This window comes from Desmodus rotundus, chromosome 3, assembly GCF_022682495.2.
Source record: "Desmodus rotundus isolate HL8 chromosome 3, HLdesRot8A.1, whole genome shotgun sequence".
NCBI classification, from domain to species: Eukaryota; Metazoa; Chordata; class Mammalia; order Chiroptera; family Phyllostomidae; genus Desmodus; species Desmodus rotundus.
Window position 1 is genome coordinate 158,062,537 of NC_071389.1, and position 25,917 is coordinate 158,088,453.

The 25,917-nt window shown below is 37.0% G+C and overlaps 1 protein-coding gene across 3 annotated transcripts in view; it reads right to left on the reverse strand.

The window, feature by feature from the left end:
• Positions 1-25,917, reverse strand: part of TMEM117 (transmembrane protein 117) — a 390,562-nt gene that overhangs the window by 71,201 nt on the left and 293,444 nt on the right. For all 3 annotated transcript variants that reach the window (XM_053921589.1, XM_053921590.1, XM_053921588.1), the window contains one exon: positions 1,728-1,887. In XM_053921589.1, coding sequence (XP_053777564.1) covers positions 1,728-1,887 — 160 coding nt within the window. The remainder of the gene's footprint in view (positions 1-1,727; positions 1,888-25,917) is intronic.

Sequence of the window (25,917 nt, forward strand, 5' to 3'; positions counted from 1 at the left end):
CTTCAGCACTCACAGGTCAGTGAACGTTTGCATGCCATTTTCTTCACCCAGAATGTCTTTCCCTTCCCCATCCTGCTGACTCTGCCTGTACAAATCCTCACTGTACTTCCTTTCTTCCATCTCTCCCTGTTAGGTAAGTTTGAGTGAGTCCATCATGTCTGAAAATTGTAATGTTGCATTTTCCTACTTCAAGTCCCTACTTCCGGTAGACTTACTGGCAGAATTGTTAAAACTGTGTAAATAAGTTACAGGTGGTAGACGGTGGTAGGAAATCAGGAAATTTATGCTCTTACATATGTAAGTTAAAACAAATTCAAAAGACAGTGATCCACTTGTCTACTAATACCTTTGACTCTTAGATGGATTCAAAGAGATACCAGTGGGCCACTGGGATGAAGCAGATATTTCACATAAGGATGCATATTAATTAAAAGTATTAAATGGAAAAAGATAAAAAGTCTTTGGATAAACAGTACATGATATATCATTGCGTAAGTGCTATAAATTCAGTTTTATAAACATCCAGAAGAGGTTCTACAGCAAGAGAGAAAGAGATATGGAACCCAGCAATGCTTTCTTACTCAAAATCCAGGGCTTTCTCCACTCTGTGAAACTATCCCGCTGGAGACAGAAGAAGGAATACACCAAGTTTTAGATGACACAAAGTATTCAATTTTATGTCTTCAAATAGTTTTTCAACTGATTTTTAAAGCAATAATGTATTTTAAATTATCATCCATTAAAATAGCTATACACTTTAGGAACCACGTTGAACCTAATGTTTAGGTTATATTTATACAAAAAAATAGTTTTTCTCTTTTATCTCTTTTTAAGACATGACAGAATCTTTCTTATAAAGGTCTCTTTTTACCTCTAGAAAGGAGCAAACCAGTCTGCTACCCTGTGAAATCTCACGTAAATCCGGAACACAATGGAGTAGCCTTTCCCCTCGGCAATGGTAGCCTCTCTTCTAATAACTTACAATGCCTCGGGAGAGAACAATCCAAAATTACCTTATGAAAGCGATAAGAAAATGTCTAGCAAATGGATGGACAGATAATGAGCAAGATAAAATGCCAAGAAATAGTTAATGTCTCTTTCTGCCTCATTCAAAAGATACTCCTAAGACCCCAAAGCATTCACACTGGAAGATTACATGAGTAGCACTGGTTAGCGTGATGCCATTGTACAAACAATCTGTTGCTAAGCAGAGCAGAATTACTGTTTACATGAAAAGGAAGGATCTCTGGTGAATACTGAAACTGATCATTTCCATAGCCAGAAAAAGCATTTTTACATTATTCCATTTCAACTACTATAAACCCTCAGTTGCTTTGGCAATTGCTTATCCCCATTTTGCTGGCTCTATAGCATCCTCATCTCTGCAGCTTTCCATTTACTAAATGACAGGGGGTCTTTTGTGGTTTGTTTTCTTTTGTTTTGTTTTCCCTGAAGCCTTGGCAGGAAACACCGCCATGCTGCAGGGTTTCTAGGGGCCCACCTGGCAATGTTCATTCAAGGAATTTTTGGTGCCCTTCTCATGAAAACCCAGTTGGCTTACCCTGGTAAAACTGCTGAAAATATGACCAGAGGAGGCCCCATTGATAGCAGCTGTGAACCACGCACTCCTCGAGCTTTACAGAGCCTTTGGCTGTATGGTGTGTGTTACATTCAGAACAAAGCACAGAGCAGCTTCAGTGTGAAGAGGGAAATGCAAAGACACCTACCTGCATTACAATAAGGAGGTCAAAAACCAAAATGAAAGAAGCCAGGAAAGCTCTGGAAACCTCGTCACTGGGCAAAAAACCCCGATTCAGCTTGTCCCAGCTGATCCAGTCCGTTGTAATGACGAGGACCACCACAGAAGTCAGAGTGAACAGAACGGTCCTGCAAGAAACGAGACACTCATTAAAGAACATCAGACACCATAATACAGACAGTGGGGAGGGCATGTTTTCTGGGCTATACTCAGTTTCCGCCCCTTGCCAAGGCCCTACTGTAAGGCATAGTCATCAAAAGGAAGATAAAAAATAGAAGTAAACTAAGTGCTTTCTTTCAAAAAGTAATTAGAATAAGGTATAATTACATTTCCTCCAAGATTTTTCCCTGAAGGATTTCAAGATAAGGACTACAGAAAAAATAATTAACAACAAAAATGTTACAAATGACCTTGGTTAGCGCATGTGTCACAGAGAGAACACTGGTGCATAGTTCTCACTGCGAGCACATCCTTCACTGAGGGTGGTGAACACGTGTGATGGTAAATGAGTGAACAAGTCCCTACATTCTATTTTTGTCCAACAAAAGAGAGGGATAGTTAGACGTCACATTGTCATCCTCATAGCCGGAGGAGCTCCATAGAGAGACCGCCCCTCCATGCCAACAGTAGCCTCTTCTCCTCAGAGGACTAACGACATAGACAGCTTGTGGCCTGGGGATCTGTCTAGGTCACACCGTGTCTGATTGCCCATTGTCTGTCTTCAGATACTAGAGGCCTGAGATTTTCTCTGATGGATCTGTGTGCCCCATAGAATCTCGCATAATTATATGCAGATAAAATCCAATGAATGTTTGTTAAAATTGTAACAATTATCAATTATGCTTTTTATAAAACTAAGAAATACTTAAATTCATCTTTCATATTATTCAAAGTAAATCTGAAATGGGAGCAGTGCAGATTTATTTGGCCAGAGAACTGTCCCCAATGAAGTAAGTCTCTGCTTTCAGAGCTGTAGTAGTACCTGGGTATTGTTTTGAACTGTAAACATAATTGTTAAGTATTTTTTAAAAAGTTTTCATCTAAAGAAAAAAAATTAAAGAAAGAAAATGAAGAAAAAATAAAGGAAATGGAAGGAAAATATAAAGGTAAAATAATACCTTAGATGAATGCCTACCCATTTAAGGAATCAACAAACTGTTTTTGCATTCTTATTCTTTATAATAATTGATATTCCAAAAAGAATAATATGAATTATCCTAAATTTCTCTTTTGAATAAAATAGAAATTTCTGAACCAAAATTTTGGGTTTCCTTTTCACAATGTTTTACTTGGAACAAGTTATACTTTGATATAATGGATATAATCTAAGATTCCCTCCATGAATAGAGCATATATTTAATTTTGGAAAAGTTTCTAATAAAAATTCATTTCTTTTATTAAAGTTAAAAACTCAGACTAATTTTATGCCCAAAATATAAATTACAGATTATTTCTACTACCATTAAAAATACCTTTATTCACTCTTGGAAATTCAAATGGATGAAAAAATTATAAAAATTATGTTTACAATTCAACAGAAAGAAATGGCAAATATTATATTGTTAAACCTAAGTATAATGTGATCTTAAACAAATTTTCCTCCAGTGAAGTCAATTTGTTTGTGGTTTTATTATTTTGAGTTTGAGAAATTTTAAGTAAATCTGAATGAAATTACCACAATTTCTTCTGTGAACAAGGAACATAACAAACTCTGTGAAGGAAAGATAAATATTGACTGTTCTTCAATGCTCCCATGGGTAACAAGGGTATTTCCTCATCCCTTTTCAAATAGCGTCCCATAAGGATGCCATGAATCTACACAGTTCCTCAGCAGGTATTGTGTGGATGAAGGGGTTGGTATGTGGTTGGGGTCCCAGGCTCATCCTTCGGTGCCTCCCCAGACTCCTTCATAAAGCTACTTATCTCCCTGTTACCAGCACCTCAGTGTGAAGCCCTGGTAAAGCCAGAGCACTCCAGCTCCATGGGCAGGGTCCTTTCTCTTGCTCAGAGTCTGTGGTCTATAGGTTAATATTTTTAATATCATCCCCTGCACTTTCCCTAAGAAATACCTGGAAGCTCCTTTTATGAGGATAGTTGATAATATATGAATTTGTACTCTAGTGTTACTTCATTGGTGTCAATATGTAAATTGAGACTGCAAAATTAAATATTCCGAGGAACATCTTTAGATGTAAAATCTGTGAGTTTGAAGTATCTACTAGCAATCAGAAACCTCATCTATTATAAGATTTATAAAAGAATTGTTCTTATTCATGTAAATACTTTCATTGTGAATGGAATCATTAAAATTAATCATAAGCCCTGGCTAGTGTGGCTCAGTGGATTGGGTACTGACCTGTGAACCAAAGGGTCGCTGGTTCGATTCCCAGTCAGGGCACATGCCTGGGTTGCAGGCCAGGTCCACGACAGGGGGTGTGTGAGAGGCAACTGCACATTGATATTTCTCTCCCTCTCTTTCTCCCTCCTTTCCCCTCTCTAAAAATAAGTAAATAAAATCTTTAAAAAATTAATTATAAAATTTTTTGGTAATTGGAGTTTTTCATAATGCCTGTTGTTTGAAATATTTCTAAGACCAAATCTGTACTAATTCACCTCTTAGATGTTTGCTTTACTTGACATGTTTCATTTAATCCAATATGTAATATGTTTTCTAAGGGCTTTTCATAAGTGTTTCCCTGGCTTTATGAAGTACTCCTGTTTTGACAAAGAGTATTGCTATAGATCTCAAGAAAAAATTACTGGTAATATTTTATTGCTCCAAAGGGAAATTAAAGGAGGTATTCTGCCTGATATTTAATATTTAATGCTACAAAAAGAATAAAAATGGCAATTATTAAATATGAATACATGCAGCTCAGAGAAAGAGCCCTAAAAATAAAGACTCAGGAGAATGAAAAAAGGAAAAAGAATCGGGGGACTAACATACATTAGTTGGTCATTAGACCCCCAGAATTATATTCAGTGCCTTGGCTAGATGTGGCTGAAGAAACAAAGTTGTTGCCTGTGGTTTGATCTTCTGAGCCACTTCTTATGAAATTGATAGATTTCATATGCTATGATAATCCAGTCAAAACACCAGTTTAAAACAGCCATGGCCCATTAGGTTATACAAACACGATCACTTTTATGTGGAACAGCCATGGAGGAAACAACGCTAACAGTCTATTGCCGTTACAGTAACACGCCACTCGCCACGGGCTCGGTGTTGTTCTGAGCACTTTCCGCAAATTAACTCATATAATCCTTACCACAATCCTCTTATCACCACCCTCAGTTTCCAATGGCTGAAACTGAGTCCCAGAAAATTCAAATCACCTGACCAGGCTTACAGACTTCATGAGTTATTTAACATATAAGATATAAATGATATAAGATGACTCAAACCCAGGCTAACTCAGAGCAGTCTGTGTCATAAGCTCACATGACCTCTCACAGAAAGCAACTGCTACTACCCTCCTGTTCCAATGTTTGTAGCTAAGATTTCATTTATTTTCCTTGGAGAATTATCACCCAGAATATTTAACATTGAAAAGTAAAACTGACAGAGACTGACGACCGCGGCCAAGGAACCGCTAAAAGGAATATTTTCTTGGCAGTGGAAATGGAAATGGAGGCTGGCCATCGATATGACATCCGTGGGTTTTATTTAAGCGATATGGCTGAAAAGATGTTTACTCTGGACCGTGCTTCTTGGCAGGTTCCAGCTTCTCTTTTTAAGAAGCATCCCATTAAGCAATTATCTGGATTAATCCCCTTCAGGCTGCAGCCAGCACCAGCAGGGCATCCTGGCTCATCAATTTCACTGCCTAGTTTCTGGCCACCAAATAGAAAGAATTCATACATAATTATCAGCTTGAGTGGTTAGTCTCACTTTCATGTTTTCAAAATTCCAATTTGTTTGCTTTTCCTCAATTGTGGCTAATTCCTCTTAGATTGATAGAATTAGAATGTGAGACCAAGAAGGGTTAACAGAGCTTTTCTAATCCAATGGCATCCAAGCTCTGGGGTGGGCTCCGGGGAACCACAGAGTTGCTGCTAAGCATGTGTGAATTTATATGTGACTACGAGTTGCTGGTAGATTGAACAAATAAAATCCTCCCAGACAGGTTAGGGGACTCGCTCATGTCACAGAGAATGCCTGTGACAGGACTTCAGTGAGATCTCAGATCTACTGATTCTGAGAAGGACTGGTCCTATAGTAAACCACTTTCTTTCTTAAGCTAAAAACCTGCAGATATTCTCAAAAATGTAATATCATCTTGATCTCAGCTGGAAACACACGCATTTCAGAGCCTATTCAAATGTCTATTTTATATGGTAATCATGCCCGTAAGTAAATGTAGGTGACCCCCCAAAATGTGGTTTAATGTATAGTCTGGATCATTCCACCCTAACTTCTGGATTTTTAAAAAATGCTGAACATCATTATCAGTAACTACATTAATTACCAATGTTTTACTTTTTCCATTCATAACCACTTTAAGATGGACTTTATTGCATAGTCAAATTGCCTGAAAGCAGACCTTAATCAAGAGAGAGAAGAATCAGCATTAGATTCTAAGGGCTAACTCACAGGGCTTAACTATCACACAATTTCATTTTAATTAAACCAAGTAGTAGGAATGTGTAGACTCTCCTAACTAATATGTTATAAGTTGAGTCAAACAAAATTGCCCAAATTTGACCACATTTTACCCTACTAAGAATAGCTATTTCATGTGATTCAACATAATATGCTTGTATGTGTTTTAATATATTAGCTATTATTCATGTTCTAAATTATTTATAATCTCCTATTCCAGTCATGAATCTCATATTCCTTTCTGATCATGCTGCACAATTTTTGTAACATCTAAAAGGGAATAAAAATCAATTTTCATTTCTTTAAAAGATACTTGTGTTAAAATGTAACAAAACAAGTCAGATCATGTGTCATAATTTCTCGTAGTAAAATCAAAATCTGCAAATCCTATCAAAAAAGGATGTTTAAATTTACCACCACAATAAAACAATGCATGGATCAAGACAGCAAGTTTAAATTTACAATTAACTTGTGATATATTCTCATATTTCAAGTGCTAAACACAGGAAATGAAATGTGGCATAGCAATGGAATTTAAAATGATTTAGTACCGTAATTTCTGTCCATGATATTTGGAAGGGAAAATATAATAAACAGGAATAAGAAGAAAAGTACTTTCCTCCCTTTTCATTGCAAAACTGAGAGCCAGTTCAAACATCCAGTTCCCCTCTGAACTGTAAGTGCCAGCACGCAGAAGTCACAGATGGCCAGGAGAGAAGGCCAACCCTTTTCATTTTGCTTGTTTTAATTATCAGTGTTACCATTGCAACTGTGCGAGAAAAACAATCAACACTCAAGTCCTCAAGCCAGTTAATCCTGAAATATGTGAGTTTATTCGGCAGCACAGCCTAGCTGACGGAGTCAAGGTCACTCCTCAGAAAGTTGATAAGTAATGGTTTAGTGTCCTTCTGGTCTCCAGCTCTTGAGATCAGGAAGCACTAATGGAACACAAAGGTAATGTTTGCTAAGTGCCCTAGCAAACATTAAGAAAGAGTGCAGATTCTCCATATGACTTGTAAGTACACGCCGCTGCCAGTTCTTGGCCAACGTGGACACCATGGTTAAGACAGGATCCTTGAGAAAGGAGATACAGTTATTAACTCATCTTGTTTGTGGCTCCACTGGGATCTGAAATCTGCAAAGGAAATGATTACACTATAATGTTGTCCATTAAGCGATACATTTATGTGTTATTTATCTTTATATCGATTATTCCATGTAGAGAAGTACCCTAAACACAGCAGGAGCTCAAAAAGCCCTGAACAATTGAAATGAAGAAACAATTGACAACTCTGGTTCCTGAAAGGCCGTGAAAGAGGTGGCTGAAAAAGACACCTGGGGTCAGGGCATTTGGCCAGGAAGTTTGTAATTTATGTGAACAGTGTCGGGACATCTTAAGCTACAGAAATGTTGCCCTTCGGAGTTCTTCAGTGCTCAACCATTGCACCTTCATGCAGGATCCTGGGCATCGACAATCTTGATAACAGAGGTGGCACGTAAAATGACCATATATGTTCTAGTTGCTTGAATTCTTCTGCCTATGTCTGAGGAAGGTTAGTTTACCCAGATGTACTTAAAAGCAGCTTATTGATATAGAGCATAGTTAGTCTTAGTCAGGAGAAAGGATTTTTTTGTGTGTGTTTTACAATTTTAGGTGTGGAGTAAAATGTTAAAAAAAAAAATACTATTTAGCATACCAGCACATCATTGGTACATAAAAAAATAGATGAATGAATAAATGAATCTATTTAACTTGGGGTAAATAATACTGGTTTCTTGCCCTTTACCAAGCTCCTGTTCGACCGTAATTGATAGTAGCTCTTCCAGCGTTTACAGAGCTTCCAGAGAAGGAGGTCAATGTAAAATTAGAGCAGATGGTCCTAGCAGGCATATTCATCCTGTGCATCTCTTAGCAAACTCACCAGCCCAAGTCTTCTTCCTAGTGAAAATTACATTGTATACACTAAATAATTCACACATTCAAGGGAATAAAACATATGAGACATACTCTACTCACTGTTACCCTGAGTAGAAAATATTATCACAAGTTCAGTAATGAAAGAGGCAATAAAGATAGAGCTGTAGATAAGTTCCCATTAACTACAACTAGTATCAGCAAGAACTATAACCATTACTGTTTGAGGAAAATGAAGTGATAGCTATGATATTCCAAACATACTTTTGACTTTTAAAAATGCAAAGTAGAAATTTTAAACTAAACATACCGAGCTTCATGACTTTTTCCTGTTGTTAAATTTGCTTTTAAAAGAAATAGAGAAAAACAAAACAAAACAAGGATCTCATCAAGTAAGAGTGAGCAATGCAATAGTATGCTTTATTTGTTTTAAAAATGGGATGAATTTGCATATTAGGTTAAAAATAAATGTTCAAGTAAAATTTTGTGACTTTCTTGAAGCCAAGGTGTTTACATGAGTCAAAACCAAGGCCCACAGCATATTTTGAATAGCATCTCGAATATCTGTCTCTTGGATAGGATGTATCATCAGGAGACTGTTCTTTGGGAAGAATACTTTCAGAACTCTCCACAAGTACCCCCGGAAAAAAGAATCTTTTCAGTGACTTTGGGCACATAACAATGTCTAGGAAAGCAGATATTATGAACATAAAATACTTTTCTTTTGTGAAAGAGGTCCATGAGATAGATAGGCAAGAGGAACAAAAAAAAATTCTATAAAGTTGTACAAAAATACTTAAAGGAAGTAATGTCATGTCACAACGGAAGATCAAAAATTAGTATTAGATTCACAAGAGACATTTCGTTCTTGAATTCTAAGGGAAAAGATTCTTTAAAGCATCTGAAGCTTTATTACTGTGGATATATATTTAGCTTCTCTTGGGCACTCATGAAAAGTCTTTGATTTATTTAAGAATAACAGGACAAATTGGGGAAAAAACAACATGTCACTTAAAAATAAGAGAAGGGCATTAGTGATCAGAGGACCAACTGATAAATTTGATTTAATTAATAATTGCTTATTGGCATTTTAAAGGCAGATCATCAGCCTTGCCTGTTCAACCCAGTGGAGAATTTTGAAGCTATCTAAAAATGTGTAATTCCTCAAGAACTTAGAAAGCTCCTTGATAAAAATTCTATTTCAAGTAACATACAAGACTGGGAAATAGTATTGCTTTTTGAATGAGGAAGTATTGTAATGAGTGCAAGGTACAGAAAATTCAAGAAACATTTGTTTGCGTCTGTCACGCCAAAGGCACAGAGCTCAGTGGAGAGGACACAGGGATGAGCTCTGCCCTTAAGGAACTTGTTGCCAGTTGAGGAATGCCAGTACCTACAACATAGTCACAAGGAAAAGCCATAAAGCTTTTGACGGACATTTCCAAGAATATCTGATTAATTTCTATTCAGGTATGAAGGGTAGCTGGGAGGTTTAATAAAATTAGACCTAAAAGATGGCCGGATTTCTAAAATGGAAAGGATATGGCAGGCAAAAGACAAATTTGAAGGAAAATGTGGAAGTGTTCGTGGGTGGGTAGTGAACCAGGGAGGAAGAATAGAGAATGTTTCCAAAATTTCTAGACTGTGTGACTAAAAGGATTGTGAAGCTATTAACTGAAGTGAGAAATAAGAAATAAAGCAGGGATGAAATGTTACAAATTCCCTTTTGGACACGCTGCTGAGATTAAAGGGCCTAAAGGACATATGTACAGGAATGAACAACAGACAGCTGGAGAGAGTAATTGTTACAGCCATGGGGAGAAATAAGAGTTTTCAGGTAAAAAATAAATACTAAAAAAGGGTAGGGAAAATCAAGGGCCGACCTTGCAGATCACCTCTCTTTATGGTGTATCCAGGGAAAGGTGACGACTGGTACGACCAGAACTCTATGAGAGGTCCAGAAGAAAACAGTATTATAGAAGCCGGAGGAAGATAATTTCAAGAATAAATTGGTGGTCCCAAATTCCAATTGCTACACAGAAATTTTATGGGATAAAGACTGGAGACGTATCACTGTCAAAGATACTTTTTTCTTCAACACAAGACTCCTCGGAAAATTGCAAAACTGGATATAAATGTAGTTCCAGATATTTTCTCTGTAAACTCAGATATGGGACTAATTTGTGTTCTGCTCCTGGGATTTTTAGTAAAGAGGAAGAGAAAACTGAGGGAATTGAGTAATTCAATTTAAATCAATTTAGCTGTGATTAGTCACAAAAATGACAGTTTTATTAGAATTTATCCAAGTATATTAGGCAAGGGTATTTAATGTTTCCATTTTCTGGTATGTTTTATGAATGAAGAACAGCCTCCTTAAGTCATTCTGTTTTGTAAAAATGTATTTCTCAGTAACAGATTTTGACTTTGACTTGATCACTTCTTCATTGGGAGAAAGGAGTTAGCATGTATATTTGAGGGACAACTATATATGAGCATAGAATTATGACACCAGTATGTTTACTCTTAAGTATTTTAAAAGACAACTAGGGAAATTAGTTACAATCTAATTAGGAAGAGAAGACTATCATGAATCAAAGTAATCAGGAATAAACGGAAGTTGTAAGGAGGCACTAGAATTACTTAGTGCCCTGGGGGAAGAGAAGAAATTCAAGACAAAGGATCACCTTAGACAGAGACTTAAATTGGTAGGAATCCTAACATTGATTGTGGGGCAATGAATAAGCCTACCTAGAGATGGCAAAAGATAGGGGATATAGATTGGATAGGGAGTAAAATAAGATTGGATATTTATAGGTAAGATCACATTGTTGATGGCCTTAAAAGTCTCCAAGAAAGTTTGATTTGATGCTATAGAAAAACAATTCTATTGATTGTTTTTTAAGAGCAGCCCTATCCATCAAAACAGTTATTTTGTAGGATGGCTTCAGTCTTAGAGGGAAGTAAGAAGTCAGATTGAGAAAGAGTAGGACTATTGTAATAATGAATGAAAGAAAGAGGGAAAGTATTGACTGATATGTACAAAAACAGGCATGCTGGGAAGAACGCTGGTTAAAGAACAGAAGATTTGAGACAGATATTTTGATAGCTTCAGAAACCAACATTTGCTTGCCCCAGGTGCCATAAACCTTATAACGGGCAACATTTGAAGATGACCCCCAATGCTCCCTTGCACAATCTCCTCCCCTTGAGTCTGGGAAGAACCTATGAATGTGATAAGATATCACTCTTTATGATTATGTGAGCTTATATGTCAAAAGATTATTACAGATTTGAGTAAGATTACTAATCAGTCCACATTGGGTAAGTCAAGAGGGAGATTATCTGGCTGGGCCTGACCTAATCACACAAGCCCTTTAAAAACAGAGTTTCCTCTGGATGGTAACAGTAGAGCCAGTTGGAGAGACTTGGAAGCAGGAGAGATTTGGAGCTTGAGTGGGAAACTCCGTGTTGCTGAGACAGAGGGGGTCATGGGACAAGAATATGAGTGGACCTCTAGCTACTGAGAGCAGCCCTGGCAGGTAGACAGCCAGGAAATGGGGATGTCAGTCCTATACCTGCATGGAGCTGAATTCTGCCAACGAGAGAAATGAGCTTAGTAAAGGGCCCCGCGCTCCAGATGAAAATGCAGCCAGCTGACAACTAGGCTTCGGTCTGAGCAAAGTATCCAGCCCCATTTTGGGTGACTTCTGACTTACAGAAATTACATAAGATAACACATGGTTGTTTTTGAAGGCATTATGTTTGTGGTGATTTGTTATGCAGTGATGTAAAACTAACACAGCTGTAGAAATTTAGGATTCCTGGGATTCTACAAATGAGTGCTTATTGGAAATTTTTCCAGACTAGATACCGAAAAGAAATGCTTGTCTCTTGATATTTAGATAATTAAAATCAACTAAAATTATTACCTATCCAAACTGGAAAATAAACCTAGGCTTCAGTGGAACATCCATTCACAGGAAAAAGCTCATTGAATAAGAAAACTAAGATTAGTCTTAAAAGAAAATTTGGTGTAGCTACTTGTCTCCAAGTGCATAAACAATTGTACAGGGAAGCTGGTAGCTATATCTTTTCTTAAAATTTCACCCAAAGAATGATGCTTTCCAAGCTCATTCAATCATGAAAATATCTAAATGCAATTATTAATAGTTGAATTTGACTTAGTATAGCCCTTCAATCCATTCGACAGGATCTACTGCAGGAGAAAAACTTCATATATTTAAAAAGAAAACTTTGTCAAAGGAAACGGAGAAAGTGGTTTCCAGTTGGGTTTCATACTACTTATTTATGGGTACTTAGAAAAGACAGTCACCCTTTCAGGCTTAATTTCTTAATCTCTGAAATGATCAAAATGATTGTAATGATGATGAAGAAGTAGGTGATGATGATGATGACAGTTCAAATGTATTAGGTAGTTATAATGTATTAGGTAGTTACAATGTATTAGGTAGTTATAATTGAATTATTGCATCCATCTACTCACTTCATCCTCAAATTCATCCTATGAGGTAAATAGTATTAATCACTTCATTTTGCATATAGAATGGTAGACCTAAGTAACCTGAGATAACAAAGCTATTATTAAATACGGAGCTTAGATTTAAACTCAAGTCTCTCTGACTCCAATGCCAAGGTCTTAACCACTATGCTGTTCTGACTCACCTATTTATGATGTTGTTGGGACTGAATAAAATATGTGTGATAACACTGAAAATTTTAAATGTTGTTACTGTATTTAAAAGATGGTAGTCCAGTCCTTCTTCAGTCTTTTTCCTCCAAAGGATTCAACAAAGATAAAGCTACTAAAATTATCTCACTCATGAGTAGTTGGGAAAATTTTCTTTCAAATAATAAAACTATGTTTAAAAAATTTAGAGATGATATGTTTAATATACAAAACCAAACTTATCACTGACACTAACTTTCTATGCTTTTTTGGTCCCATTAAGTGATGCAAAGGCCACTCACCCTGGAGCTGGGTATGTGCTGGTACAGGCACAGCTATACCTCATTGTGCCCAATGGGGAATCGGAGAGTATCATAGATCCCTTTGGTGAAATTAGATGATTTTCAAAAACTATCATCATGTCATAATTGATTTTCAAAACATTTAAAGGTTCTGAAGCCCTGCTGGTCTCTGTTAGGTAGATTTCAAAGATAGGATTTTTTCAAATGTAATATTTGAATGAACTTAACTCATCCACTTCAGTGTTGTACATTTCACTGAGTCCTACTGTTCTCATTCCTTAGAACTACAATTTAGGTACTTAGCTTTCTAACACCCTCCTTTCCTTACTTAAGAATCGAGGCCTGTAAGTGACGTTTTGCTTTCCTTTAAAGTTTAGGGATTTTAGAAAGTGAAAGACTAGGTTGTCCCCTTTTTCCTTATTTTCACTGATTTTTGTGTCCTTTTCTGGTGCACAGATCCTTTGATGTTGGTGATGCCACGTGAATTAACTGCACGTTTGGTAACAAGATGTTGGAACTGCACGAGTCCAATAAACACTATTAGCACACACCAGTTGAGAAACGCCAAAAAATATCAAAACCTCCTTGCTGCTTATGCTTCTGATAGTAGTTCAAACGGCTCCTTACGGGATGTGAGAAACTATCCCATGCAGCACGTTGGTACTGCTTGGTGGAAACGCTTTCTTCCCACGTTATTCTCCTGCTGGACCCCAGAAGGGCTGCTCCCTGGGAGCAGTAAGCCGGGTGTGGGAGGGTGAGGCGGAGATTGCTGCCAGAGTTAAAGCTCACCCAGAGAACAACACAGATTACAGAGAGAAAGTAATGTGAAAAAAATTAGTTTTTCATTGCTTATTTCTAGTACTGCGATGTGCAACTCTTGGTCCTGAAAGAGCTTTCCGCATCTATCCTTTCCCATGCCTTAATCCATGCTTTGCTTTCCCAAATAAGCCATGACTAAACCACTGTGCATGCTTGTGCCAAATTGCAATTTCTTAAATGTTTACACTTGTTAGGGAAATATACAATTTTTACCTTTTTTACCAATAGCTTGTTTATAAGAGTGTAGCAATGGACTGTTAGCAAATATTAAACCCCAATTACCTCAAAATTAAGAAACCAAATAATGTTTTTAGGCAATTTCCTGGATATTCAAAGATAAAGACCTTTCAGATCAAGATGATAAAGTGAATACTTTAGTAAGCCACTTCGAATCCTGTCTGAATGAAGTTCTATAAGAGGAAATAAAGCCATTAATAGTAATGAGACCCTAAGTGAGGAAGAGATTTTGAAGAGTGGCTTTGGACACACATGGCACAGAGTGAAAGCAGCAGGAGCACGGGCGCACACAAAGGCTCAGGGGACATGTTCCAGTGACATTCCCTAGAGGCTCGGGGCAAGGAGATAGTGTGTATGAAAAGTAAGCAGCAAAGTGCAGTGAAAATAACACTGGTAGACCTGCCTTTATTCTCTTCTCATGTGATCCATGACTTTGGGCAACTGTGAAAGCAGAGACCCTATCTGACCTTGGCACTGGCTGCATGGCCTTCCACTTGAGAACAGGCTTAATATCATCACCTTGATTGCATGACCAGTCATATTGATTTTTCAGTGAATTAAATGCCAAAATATAACATACGGTTTAAAAACCATTAGTGGGTTTGCAAATGTTAGACTGAATCAATAGGCTAAACGTGGAAGGCAGTTGCAGAAATTTGGGCATATCATAAACATGTGAAAACTAAACAATGCAGAGTAGCTCATGGGTCAAAAATAAATTGCAAGGGAATTAGAAAGTATTTAAAAATGAATGAAGCAAAACATAACAAATCAAAACTTATAGCATGCAATTTTTAGATGCAAAGTCAGAACTGTAAATGCCTATATTAAAAAGGCAGAGAGATCACAGATAAATAACCTTATACCATAAGAAATTGGGAAAAAGAAGAGCAAGCTGAAACCAAAGCACAGAATAAGGAAAATCGTTGAGAAAGGCACTCGTGTGCGTGCAGGCTTTTGACCTCCACAGAACCCCTTCCCATACACACACAATGGCATAAAAATAGGCTCTGGGCCCAGAACATTTGCTCACTAAGAGATAAAGAGTCCTCACAGCCTGTGTGAGACTAATCATCCTGTACAGGAATATCCTTCCCTGCCTCAGATTTGATGGGTATTCCTTTGTTCTGTTTAAGCATGTGCAGCATGTGGCACTCGGCCAGCCCCACTGCTATACCTACCCCCTGAAGGGAGGGGACAGAGTCCTTCATTCTGGGGTACAAGACGGGTGCACGCAGGCCATTTATTCTGCATTAACTGCTGAGAGAAACCCACTGGCAATAGGGAAATGGATAGGAGACTGATGCCCAATACTAAAGCCGATTTTGTTCTGTCTCTTCTTTAGGTGAGTAAAGCATTGTTCCATGTAGTGATTAGCTGCATGCGCTGTGTTTTCCTTGGGGACTCTGATACTAAGAGGCAGTGGACAGAATGTTCAGACTGCTGTTCCTGGTAAAGAGCAACAGATGCCATTGGCTCCACAGAAATGTTAAAAAATAGCACAAAAATAAACAGAGAATAAAAGAATAATCAAATCAACAAAATAAAATATTGATTCTTTGAAAGGATTGACAAAATTAACAAACCCTTAGCTAGATGGACAAAAAAGATTTAAACTACTAAAATTAGTAATAAAAGATGAGATATCACTATTGACCTTGCAGAATTTTTTTAAAAAGATTATAAGGGAATACTACAAACAACTGTATGCTAACAAATTAGAAAACCTAGGTGAAATGGCCTTTTTTCTGGAGAGACAAAAACTACTGGAACTAAAGCAAGAGTTCATGGAAAAATCTAAAATACCTACAACAAGTGAAGAGATGGAATTAGTAATTTAAAAACTCTTCACAAAGAAAATCTCATGTGCAGACATTTGCTAGTAAATTCTACTCAATATTTAACAAGAATTAGTATCAATCCTCCACACTCTACTCCAAAAATCGAAGAGAAGTGAATACTTCCCACATCATTCTATGAGGCCAGCTTAACCTGATGCCATACCAGACAAAGATACCACAAGAAAAGAAAATTACAGAACAGTATTTCTTATGACTATAGATGCAAAACCCTTCAACAAAACACTGGCAATGAAAATTCAGCAATTCAGCAACATATCAAAGAGGATCATACACAATGACCAACTGAAATTTATACCAAGAATGTGAAATTAGTTTATCATGTGGAAATCAGTCAATATGATGTATCTTGTTAATAGAAAAATGGACCCCAACAAAAAAATCACATGACCATCTCCATAGACAGAAAAGCCACTTGGCAAAACCAACCCTGAAACTCAACATCCTTTTACAATCAAAGCACCAACCAAGAATAGAAGGAAACTTCCTCAACCTGATGAAAACCATCTATGAGAAATCAACAACAGCTTACTTAATGATAGAAACTGACAGCTACCCTCCCAATACCAGAAAAAAAAGACAAGGATGTCTGCTCTTACAACTTATTCCACATTGTGCCAGAGGTTCTAACCTGGCATCAGGCAGAAAAAATAAGCAAAAGAAACTGAAATAAAAAAGAAGTGAAACAGTATTAATAAATAATATGGCCATATACAGGGTGTAGCAAAAGTAGGTTTACAGTTCTGAGTATTTGAAACACAGAGTTCATTCTTTTATTATTATTTATTAACTATTGTATTATTTTTCATACAAACAACTGTAAACCTACTTTTACCCCACACTGTATATAGAAAATTCTAAAGTAATACAGACATACATATACCATGTCTGTCCAGAAGGTATCAAGTCATGCAATATGAAAAATAGAGACATTTATTGAACAAGATACAAGATACAAGAAACATTGTACACAGAACAATGATACCACAGTCCCCTTCAAAGTAGGCACCTTGGGACCTCACACAGTTCTCCCAGTTGCCATCAGCTGCCCTGTCATATTTTCCTGAATCTCACTCATGGTTTGAAATCTATTCCCTTTCAAAGGTGATTATAGTTTTGGGAAAAGCCAGATGTCTCAGGCACCAAATCTGGGCTGTAGGGGGACTGAGTCACCTGGGTGATTTGATGCTTTGCCAAAAAAATTCTGCACGAGATATGGTGCATGAGTGGGCATGTTGTGATGAAGTTGCCAATCACCAGTTGCCCATAGCTGCAGCCTTCTTCTTCTTCCTTTTTATTTTTTTTGCAACCTTCTTAATCATCTGAATAGTTTCCATGGAGGAATGTTCAAGCTTAACGCAAAATTTGATGCAGATGGTTGCTCTACTCACTCAGTCATTTTGAATGCAATGTCAACACAGTACACATGCTCACTCAATGGCATCTACCACCCCCACTGACTAGTACAGTAAACTCATCATTGTTCGTGAATGTGCATTCCAGTCTACTCTCTTTGGCTGCCAGGTTACATCAATGTTGCACAAACTGTTCTTATTATATTAACAATGGCTGGACTTTTTCCGGACAGCCCTCATACACACACATGCAGAAATACAATTATTGGAACTAAGAAGAAATCAAGCAAGGTTGCAGGATAGAAGATCAATATACAAAAGTCAATCATATTTCTATACACAAGTAATGAGCAATATGAAAATGAAATTGAGAAAAATTTCATACATTTTAGCATCAAAAAGAAGAAAATACTTAGGAATATACCTAACAAAAGAAGTGTAAGACTTATACTCTGAAAACTATAAAACACTGTTGGAAGAAATTAAAGAAGACATAAATAGACATTTCCTGTTCTTGGACTGAAAGATTTAATACTGTCAAGATGAAAATACTACTCAAATTGACATACATAGTCAATGCAATCCCTACCAAAACGCTAGCTGCTTTGTTGGCAAAACTGGCAAACTGATCTAAAATTCATATGGAAATACAAGGCAGTCTTGGCAATAAGAGCAGGCATTTGGGTCAGTGGAATAAAATTGAGAGTCCAGAAATCTACCCATATATTTATCACCAATTGATTTCTGACACGGGTGACAGGACCATTCAAATAGTCTATTCAATAAATGTTTCTAGGACAATTGAATAATCACACACAAAATAATGAAGTTGAATAGCTACCTCACACCACATAAAAATATTAACTCAAAATGGATCAAAGACTTATCGTAAGAGTTAAAACTATAAAACTCTTAAAATAAATTACAGGAATATTTGTGACTTTGAATTAGGTAACTATTTTTTAGATATGATACCTAAAGTACAACCAAGAAAAATATAAATAAATGCACTGTACTTTTTCAAAATTAATAACTTTAGCATTTCAAAGAATAGCAAAAACAGTGGAAATACAACCCATAGAATTGGAGAAAATCACACATCAGATAAGGGACTTGTACACAGAATATATACAGAGTCCTTGTAACTCAATGATAAAAAGACAAATAACTTAATTAGAGTAAAGGGTTGGAACAGACATTTCTCCAAATGCTCAATAACTACAAAGAAAAGAAGCTCAATATCAGGAGTCATTAGGGAAATGCAAATGAAAACCACAATCAGATACCACCCGACACTCACTAGGAAGGCCAAAGTAAAGACGACAGGCAATAACGCGGGTGGAGAGGGCATGGAGAAACTGGAATGATCATCAGTTCTTTGAGTTACAAGGTGTATAACCATTAATGCTCAACACAAATTTATCATGTAATCCAGCAATTCCACTTCTAAATTTAACACAAGAAATAAAAGAATATGTCCACACTAAAATTTGTCAATGAATGTTCATAGCAGCATTATTCCTAATAGTCAAAAGTGGAAACAATCCAAATATCCATTAAGTCATGAATGGATAAGAAAAACATTTTATCTATACAATAGAATACTCATATGTGTAGCAATAAAAAAGAATAAACTATTGATAAATGCTATACCATAGCCAAACCTTAAAAATATTATATTACGTAAAATACACCAGTCACAAAGGACTCCATATTGCCCAGTTGTGTTTAAATGAAGTACCCAGAACAAAGAAATACATAAAGGCAGAACACAGATTAGTGGTCACCAGTGGTTGGGAGAAGGACAATGAGGAACAACTGCTTAAAGGGTATAGGGTTGGGGGGGTCCTAAAAATATTTTAGAATTAAATAGACGTGGTGTTTGCACATCTTGATTGTGCCACTTGTCACTGAATTGTATACTTTAAAATGGTTAATTTTGATATTCATTTCACTTAAGTAAAAAATAAGGTTGGGGAAAAAAGTGAAACATATCCTGATCTTGTCCACTCATCTCCATCTCAACTACTCACACTCTAGTCTTAGCCACTGTCCTCTCTCACTTGGACCAGATGAACATGGTCTCCTGACTGGAATTATTGCTTATAGCGTTTCTTCCCTTTAACACATGCTACACCAAACAGCCAAAATGACCTTTTAAACTTGAACCAGATCATGCCAAGCATTTCCTCTCAGGGTGCCTCACTGCACTGAGAATGAAATCCAACCACCCTACCTTAGCACCACATGATGTACACCTTGTCCCCTGTCACATGACCTCTGGTGCCACTTCACTCTGGCCTTTCCTTTGCTCCTGGACCACACCAAGGTCCGCCTGCCAGTGCATTAGCTGTTCTCATCTTTCTTTGCTGGCCTCTTGCCACACCGTATTCAGTTTAAACCTCACACAGGGGGTCTGGGAACTCCTAGTCACAAAGAGTCACCTAAGCATTCTTTTTCATATTCTATTTTACTTCCCAACGAGTAATCTATCTTAACAAAGCTGATATTTGTGTTGTGCATGTTTGGCTTTTATTTGTTTGTTTATTATCTACTATCCCCACAGTAGATATTCCGGAAGCATACTGCTTGGTTTCCAATTCCAGCTCTGTCACTTTGGGGACAATTTACATTATCTGTACATAACTCATAAGACAGTTGTGAGGATTAAATATCGTAATGTTTACAGAATGCTTAAAAATGTGACTAGCTTCAGTATATGTTAGTTATTTTGGATTCTTTCAGTGAACATCTATATAAAGGATAAAACAGTATTATTTTTGTACAGCCAAACCACATCTTTATATTTTTCTCCTTTTGTTGATTTTATGGCATCTCAAAAAGCATCTACCTGTTTTGTCAGATTTCTGTGGTCTGAGACTCTTTGGTCCTTCCAATGCACATGCACACGCACATGCGCTACCTAAATGACAAAGGTTGCCCACGCTGTCGTTCACTTCCCTTGCAGCCACTGGGTGGGACGGCTCCATTCTCCGCGTGCCTTCCCTTACATTTCCCCGTCAACGTCGTTTCTGTCTGAGGAACCTCTGAGCAGACTTTCCATTCCACTGCCCCCCTCTCCCCCAAGCATTCTCCTCTCGGAAACACTGTCGAGGGGTCCCGGGAGTTAAGATAACAGATTCTGAGGGAGAGAGCAATGCCGACGGGTCATTCTGAAGGTACTGGCACAGCATTCACATGTGTCCTTGTTGAGGAAATCATATGCCCCAGGGTGAAGCTTGGTTAATAGTTGTAAACTCAAGGAGGTGACAAAGGACACTGAAAGTGGATTCTGAATTTCCGGCTAGGGGGAGATTGTTTAGGCACATGACAGAGTTGAAAACAATGAACAAATAAGCAGATGGGAAACAAACTATTCAGAAAAAATATATAGGTTATCGCCTAATCAGTTTAATAGAGCTTTACCATATTAAGCTGAATCTCTTATCTACGTAGACAATGTCAGTCTATTTGTAGGTATATTGAGAACTCTTTAAATGCTTTAGAAAGCCATGAAAATGAGTAAGTAACATTTAGAGCCTAACACTGGGATTCTAATTATTGAGTTGAATTGTAAAACACTAAACAATTTTAGCACTTTGAAAATGTTCATGTGATCCTCCAGGATATAAATGCACCTTCACTAAAATAAATTAGGAACTAAAAGAACATGGCTTGATTACTTTATTTCAGCAGGTGAAGGGGTATGTGCATTTTCAGTTTATACTTTTCATGTACAGTGATGTGTTTTTCATTATTTTTCCTTGTGAGAGACACAATGGCAAATAATTCCAAAGAAAGTATGGCGTCATCAATGGCAGGTCTGTCAAATGGCTAATTATCTTCAGGAACAGCCCTTTTGTCTAGATGACATGCTCTTGCCTTAAAGGTGCCAAATCGTGTGAGAAGCAATTAAAATAACAGACACAGAACTGACTTATGTTTTTCTGAAAGGCACAAGGAATCAAAATAAATAAACTTACAGAGAATATTAGGTTTCCCTAAAAACTTTATGTTATAGGTGAAAGCAACTCTGGATTTATTTTACCATATCATTAACTTTGCAAAATGAAAGTGTGGTCTATTTCAAACACTGGCTTATTTAAGTTAAAGTGCTGTTATGAATGCCACTATCTCTCTGTGACCTAGCAAAAGAAAAGTTCTAGCCTTATAAAAAGCACAATTTCAATAAAGAATTACTGCATAACAATCAGAGCAGGGATTAACAGAAATTCCGATCAAGACACACTTTCTTGCCGAGCTTCCATTTTTAAAGGTAGCTTTCACTAGTAAGCCAGCAATGTGAAAAATAAATCTCATGCCATGAAAAATAGTGGTATATGATATTAATTTAACTTCTATAAAATGATATAATATGGACCACAAGCCATATGAAACTTATACTCTGGTACCTTAGAATAAAGGTACTTGAATCTCACAATTACTTATGTACCTCAGACAAGACACCGCCTTCATTTCTTTCAAACAAGAAGCAACAGCAATGAACGGACCACCCTCTTCTTCTGGTTCTGCCAATGGCTGAACAAAAAAACCCTGATCATGTTCTAAGTCTGCTTCAGTGTTTTACTTTCTGCCAAATGGAAAGTGAGTTTATTTTTTATCTCTGTGTTACAGCTTTCTGAAACAAATAAATAGTGAATGTTTGAGTGTATACATATTATCATGGCACATTTATAGAAACTGTAACACACACATATATGCACATTGCAAAGCACATGTGTGTGTGTGAACTGAAAATTCTGTGGTACTACTCAAATTTAGAATGTTCAATATAGCGAGTATAACACTTTTTTCTCCTTACTTTTAAGACAGAGCTTATCTTTTGCATAAAAAAATGTCCAGGAAAAGCTCTAGAGAATTTGGCTTAAACCTATATTAATTCCTCCAGGTCTTCCTTTTACATAAAGCTTACATGGATTTTCTTTTAATAGCAGAAACATTGACTGTTTACATTCCATTTCATTAAACAAGGTAATTTTCAACACTGCACAAAGGTCGTTATCTTGTACTTCCTGCCCAAATCAATAAAGAATTATATAATAAAATAAATTTTACAAGACAAAAAAGTAAAAAGAAAAAAAAGAACTTCAATCAGAGGACACTATTGACTTGCATTTAATTGAGTTTTACGCTAATGCTTTGTTCAAACCCCATTCAAAATGCTGGCACATGTAAAGGTTTTTCAAAGACTCCTACTTTTCAATGTGCCACTCAACTGGAAGAATTACAACGGTTTTCTTTACCAGATAAATGTCATAATATCAATGGCAGGATTTATTGAACACCACAGTACCTTCCATCAGTGGTCCTCTTATTAAATTGGATTGCTTCCTTAAGCTTTGTTTTTAATATTAATTTTTCCATAACAATGCTACTCATAAGTACACACAGCATCAAGGGTTTTTATAAACATTTAAGTAAATGTAGTACAAAAAAAGGCTAAATCCTAAATATCACAAGGCTTTCTTTCTGTGATGCCAGAGTCCAGGCTTTTGGTACCCAGAGCAAAATTTTCAAAAATTTTTCACTTTCCACATTTTATATTTTGGACCAAATAACATGGAAAATTAGTTTTTGAGTTGGGCAGACCTATGTTTGAATTGCAACTCTGTGTTCTACCAATTATTTGATGTTATTTACTCTCTTTGAGCCTTACCCTCTCCATCTGTGAGACAGAGATAATACCTTTATAACATGGGAGGAGCTTCATACGTGATTGTTTTATAAATATTTTTATTTTTAGTTGATTTTTAAATGATATTTTAGGAGGGACCAACGTACAGTATAATTTTGCAACCGATAGATATTTACTACTCAAAAGTATATTTAAAAACCCAAGACAAACTGAGAACTCAAGTTATTCCATTACTAGAGATACTAGCAGCAGAAGAAATACGCTATATAAGTGGAACTCCTGATTCAAAACTAGAATATTTTAAAAGCAGCTTGCTAAAATTGTTTTTCTCCCTCTGTTTACTTGTGGAATCTGATTACAATGCTTCACCTCAAGACCTATGCCTATCTGTCTCCCCTCCTGCTGCCAGAGTCCATGATATACATTTGGTTTCTCACTATAAAACTAGTACAGGGTCAGAGGGGATGGAGGATTGGTTTTTAAAAAACTTAACTAAACTAATCCCTATCCATGATAGATATTTCTCTTTTTTCCGTCTAAACTTGCGTAGCCCAATCAACATGGTGTCACGGCAAATGATGATTGCCAAAGTAGCCAGCTTTAAAAGGATTTCATTTTGAATAATATTTTCCCCAACATCAAGTAATAAGTACTGCATTTTTTTTTGTTTTTGTATTTACTGTAGGAGGCAATGCCTAGAAAATGGAAAGTTCTTCAGTAAGAACTTCTTTTCAGTCAGTACGAATTACAGCATTTTTACATGCAATCTCTTGATATCAAACAGCTCACTAGCTCACATTATACGAGTCTTTACGCCTGTGCACTGGTGGCAGAGGCAGGATATGTGAAAGGGGTTGACCCCTCCCAGCCAGCAGACAGTCAGGAAGTCACAAGTGGACCTGTGCGGCACGCTCTCACGGGAATTACCATTGCAGATGCATTGGGGACCACATATGGCTTAAGAGAATGCTTTCTTGCCTTTCTCTAACCTGCACACATTTCTGGGGTTGTTTGGGTGGCTAAACAGGATCTCCTGGGCAGCAGACCTATGTGCAATGGAAGGGCACTACGGCTGCCCCCGGTCCCGACCTTGGGACTGCCTGGAAGCAACAGAGGAGATGTTTGCAGCTGCTTCTGGCCAGAGAAACAAACGGGCGTAACCCAGCTGAGTAGATTTCAATGTCCTGATGTGCTTCTTCAGTCATTTTCATGGTAGCTTTTTTTTTAAAGAAACTATTGGTTTCTAACGAAAACAATATTCATAAACTAATGGGTTTCATTCTTCAAAAATCAAATATTAATAGTACTAAATATGAATATGGACCAGAGAATAAATAATTTAATGAGTTTTTAGTATATATTTAGTTTCAAGTGCTTTTTTCTCTAACTCAAAGACTTATTAGTTCTATAAGGATAATGTCATTTTTAATATGTCAAATATTATTTAATCATTGCAATGGCAGATGCATAGAAATGTTTAAAGTGTCCATTTTACTGAGTGCGATGATTTGTCATTCCTTGAAGTACATGGTTAATTACATACTAATCACAGAGCACCTAGGTTGTAGAAGGCTTGTACAACTGTTGCCCGCAATCATTGTAATCACTATCATCGCCCTCAAAGATCCCTCCTTGATGGGAGTCAATAGCTTCACAGATGCCTGGAATGCTCTGAGATGTAAGAAAGAAGGGCTGTTGCACGGTGAACAAGTAATAGATTATAAAGACTCCCAAACTTAGTTTTGAACCCTATCTTAGCCACTCAATCACTGCAATATTAGACAAGATTTTAAGCTGTCTAAAATGCAGTTTCCTCATCTTAAAACTAGGGATATAAAAACCACATCATGGCATGTTGTGAGGGGTGAGAGAGATCACTTCATGTAACGCACCAAGCATGCTCTAGGAGCTCACAGTGTAGGCTGCTGGATTATGTGGCTAGAACGTTCAAGTAAGGCTTGCCCCCTAGCAAGACGCGGCCCTCAGTCCACCAGGAGGGCGGCTCCACCTCACAAGTAATTTAGTAAGAAACAATGGCTTGGAAATGATATAGGTTTAGCAGAACACCAACGTAAAAAGTAAAGCATATTTTCATTTACATGTTTTGCACACACAGACGGAAATATAAGGCAAGTCACAAAGGTGAGCCACATATATAAATTTTAATTTCCTAGTAGCCACACTAAAAAAAGTGAAAAGAAAAAGATGATGTTCATTTTAATGATGTATTCATCCCAATATATCTAAAATTTTATCATACAAAATGTGATTAATATAAAATTATAAATATTTTACATTCATTTTCCTCTAGCTAAGCCCTTGACATTCACTGCGTACTTTTTACATACAGGTACAGCTACACGGAGCGCACACCTCAGGGCAGATTAGCCATACATGGGACGTGCAGGGGCCACGTGCAGCCAGCGGCTCCCCTGCTGGGAAACGCAGAATCATGAAACTTCCGGGCTGACCTGGTCCCTGTTCACGTCAGCATTCCAGCGGCCTGTGGCACAGCCACTGCTACCTACACATCAAACTCTGTGAGTTTTACATGTGCTTCTCAAGGAATTCTATCTTCTCCAGTGAGACGCCTGCAAGAAATATTGATTGTTGAATGGTGAAAAGCTCTTCAAGTTAAACATAATTATAAATGTTTTGAACTCCTCTTTAATGTTTCTTCAAAAGAATTTTTAAAAATATAGATTCTCTCATCTAACAAGGCTGA